The sequence below is a fragment of the Chinchilla lanigera genome, unplaced genomic scaffold (genome assembly GCF_000276665.1).
Source record: "Chinchilla lanigera isolate Chin_1 unplaced genomic scaffold, ChiLan1.0 scaffold00014, whole genome shotgun sequence".
NCBI lineage: Eukaryota > Metazoa > Chordata > Mammalia > Rodentia > Chinchillidae > Chinchilla > Chinchilla lanigera.
The window spans coordinates 14,105,045-14,108,641 of NW_004955415.1; the positions used below are offsets into that span (position 1 = coordinate 14,105,045).

Consider the following 3,597-nt stretch of genomic DNA (forward strand, 5'->3'; position numbering starts at 1 on the left):
CAGGCAGTCGCAGTGCCACTGAGCTAAATCCCCAGCCCCTCTTTCCTTTTTTTGATAAGGTTGGTTAAGGGTTTGTCAAGTTTATTTAATCTTTCAAAGAATCAACCCTTCATTGATTCTTAGTCTCCATTAATTTCTGCGCTGACCTTTATAACTTTCTCCTTAATATAAGGTTTGAGCTTGACTTGCACATCTTTTTCTAGAAATATGAGGTTCAACATTAGGTTGTTTATTTAACCATCTGATTCTTGATAAAGGGGTCAAACCACACATTGAAGAAAAGATAACCTCCTTAATGATGCTGGGGAAACTAGATATCCATATGTAGAAGGCTGAAACTAGATTACAGCCAGGTGTGATGGTCACAACCATAATTTCAGCACTTTGGGAAGTTAAGGCAGGAGTAATGCAAGTTTGAGCCCAGTTTAGCAATTTAAACCGGGCATGGTGCACACGCCCGTAATCCCAGCACTCAGGAGCCTGAGGCAGAAGGACTGTTTTGAGTTGGAGGCCAGCCTGAACTGCATAGCGAGACCCTATTTCAAAAAGACAAAAAAAAAAAAAAAATTAGCAACCTAAGAGACTAGGTCTGAACAAAATAAAATAAAATAAAATAAAAATAATAATAATTGAGCCTGGGGAATGAAGCTTAGTGCAAAGGCCATGGGTTCACTCTCTAGTACCTCAAAATTTAAAAAAAAAAAAAAAGGAAGAATGGAAGGAGGGGAAGGGAAGGGGGAAAAAAAAACCCCAAATAGCTCAATTGGTAAATGGGCAAATGAATCAAACAGATACTTCTCAAAAAAAGTACAAATGGCCAATAAGTACACAACACAATGTTCAACAAGCTGGAAATAGTCACTCACACCTGTAATGCAAGTTCAAGACCACCCTGAACTACACAGCAAGACCCTGCCTAAAAAAGAAAAGAAATTTGTTTATAACATTATATAGATCAGTTGTAATCTTACATTTCTGAGTATCTACAGTGTTCCAGGCACTGGTAGTTAAGGGTGAGATAATGAACAAAAACATGTGATTTTACTATCATGATTTCTACAGGAGAAAACAGAAGAATCATGCAAATGAATATACATCTGCAGTGAGGATACTGATATTCTTAGGTGAGGTCAGTGTTATAAAAGCAAATAAAGGAAATAAGGCATAATTTCCTTGGAAAATTGGTGCTTGAGTTGGCTGAGATCCAAGGAAGGCATCCAGGTGATGTGAGTCCTCCCTCTTCTCAGACTGTTCTTAGTAACTGATGTCTTCAGGCCCTCTTTTGCTCCAAAATGCCTATGCCCACTCCTCCATGGACTACATAGGGAATGTGTGGTTACTGTTTCTGTGTCAATAACAAAAAGGAAAGCCAAAATACAGTGGTGACTCTCGCAATTTGTGGAACACTAGAATGACCTGAAGTTTTGAAGATCAGAGATTCCCTCCTTTCTTGTCTATAGGTGGAAGTGGCCATTCAAGAGCTACTTTTCCTGGGTTCCTGTAGGCAGAAAGCTGAGTCCATGGAGGAGAGAGAAAGATAGTGTTGAGGGTTCCAACAAAAAGTCAAAGTCTGTCTTACAGGTGGAGTCTAATAGGGCATTTTAGTATGCCTTGCTGTGTTTAGGATGCAAAGACCTGGCTGAAATAGTGGTCATGGAAAATGGATGATGGATTGAGAGGCTGGAGAGACTTGACAAGAGTAGAAATTTTGAGTTCCTGAACCTGGGAGAAACATTAAAAAAAAAGACTGAGTTTATTTTAGGCTATGCCAAGTTTAAATGCATGGTAAAGTACAAGATGGCCGGCAAGGAACAGGTCAAGGAGTGAGGCTGAAGGTGAGGTCAGGATAAAGACCTGGAGTAGGCAGACCCTGCCAGGGGACAGCTCCCCCAGACAGACTCGGAGAAGCCCACACAGGGAACTGCCCGGGCACAGGGCTGCAGCTCATCACCAGCCTTGCGGGTTCTTCGCTTCCCTTGGCACCCAGGTCCCAGAGAGGGACCTAGGCAGAGCGAAAGGGATGGTGAAAAAGGTTTCTTCCGGTCCAGGACCAGGACGTCTCTTGGGACCTCCAACTTCAGTCTCAGGAAGTCTCACAAAAATTCTTCAAGCTTCACATCTGTGCACCCGGGGTGTCTGAACAAGAACTGCTGTCACACTGAGACCAACAAGAGGATCTTTACCAGGATGACAATCTGAGGTAACCGCCTGAGGAGCGCCTCTGCATCACAGACGAGGCCGGAAGCTAAACGCCCACTTCCGCCCCCAACCGGAAGTGTTCAGCGACTGGCGGAGAATTGACTTCTGGGTCTCTGAGGGGTAATTCCGGGTCGCCATGGCGGCCTCCTTGACTGGGAAGAAGATGGTGTTTGTCACAGGAAACGCCAAGAAGCTGGAGGAGGTGCAGGGAGGATGTGTGGGCCGAATGGGAGGCGCCTGGGAATAGGGCAGAGATGGGGCTTTCAGGAGCGGGAAGCCCCGAGAACGGGGAGTTCGATCCGCGGGGAAGCATGGGTCAGGACCCGGCTGTGCGGAGGGGATTGGGGTGGAGGGATGGGTCGCTGAGTGGGGATGCCCTGAGGGCCGATGGGTCCAGGGTCTCCACAGCTTCCCTCACAGACTTCGCGAGGTCAGCGGCTGCAGGCATGGCCGGGTCCTTAGCATTAGTCCCAAAGTTCGCCTCTTGACCCGGACACCAAACCTTGAGCCCAGACACTGCTCTGAGATGGATCCGCATCCCGCTGCGGCCCCGAGGTGGTGGTTAGAGAGGGCCACCTCTCACCAGGTCCAGAAGTGCACCTGGCCACTTTGTATATCTGTGAATGGGTAATTATCTTCCCTTACCCGTCATAGGATCAGAAATCCTGGCCGGCGTGGTGCCGCACACCTCTAGTCCCAGCACTCAGGAGGCTGAGGCAGGAGGATCACGGGTTAGCCTGGAACACATAGCAAGACCTTGCCACCACCCACCTCCCCGAAAAGACCGAAATCCGTAACAAATTTATTTAACCAGAATTTTACATGCACCAGAACCTTGAGAATGAAAACCCCAAGACTAGTAATAAAAATAAAAATTAAAATTAAAAAAAAAAAATTCCCTGCAGTGCTGGGATTGAACCCAGGGCCGCCTGTATAGTAGGCAAGCACTGTACCAGTAAGCTACAGCCCTAGCTAAAGATACTTTTTTATACTTAAATGAAATGAAGCATAGACAGCTGTGCCCTGTGTGATTAGGCAAAAGAGTAGAATCTAGTGGTAGCAAACTGAGCCAGGCCGGTTCTGATTTTGTCTTTTTGAGACAGGGTCTCACTATGCAGTTCAGGCTGGCCTTGAGCTCACTTTGTAGCCCAGAGTGGTCTTGAACTCGCAGCAATCCTCCTGCGTCAGCCTCCTGAGTGCTGGGATTACAGGCGTGTGCCACCACGCCTGGCTGGCAGAGAAATATTAAGAGTAATATTTGGGGGGCTTTATGGGTTGCTTTGAGAAAAAGGAAGTTTAGTTTCTGTGACCTGCTTTGGAGAAGAGATATTTGCATATCTCTTTTTTAGCTTTGTTTTTTTGAGTTGGTCTTGCTATGTAGTCCAGGCTGGCCTTGCA

General features: G+C 46.3%; 1 protein-coding gene across 1 annotated transcript in view; it reads left to right on the forward strand.

The window, feature by feature from the left end:
- Nucleotides 1–1,741: 1,741 nt before the first annotated feature.
- Itpa (inosine triphosphatase (nucleoside triphosphate pyrophosphatase)) overlaps nucleotides 1,742–3,597 on the forward strand; it is a 15,190-nt gene continuing 13,334 nt past the window's right edge. Inside the window, exon 1 of the mRNA XM_005380786.2 lies at nucleotides 1,742–2,401. Within this exon, the coding sequence (XP_005380843.1) occupies nucleotides 2,336–2,401 (66 nt within the window). The 5' untranslated portion in view covers nucleotides 1,742–2,335. The remainder of the gene's footprint in view (nucleotides 2,402–3,597) is intronic.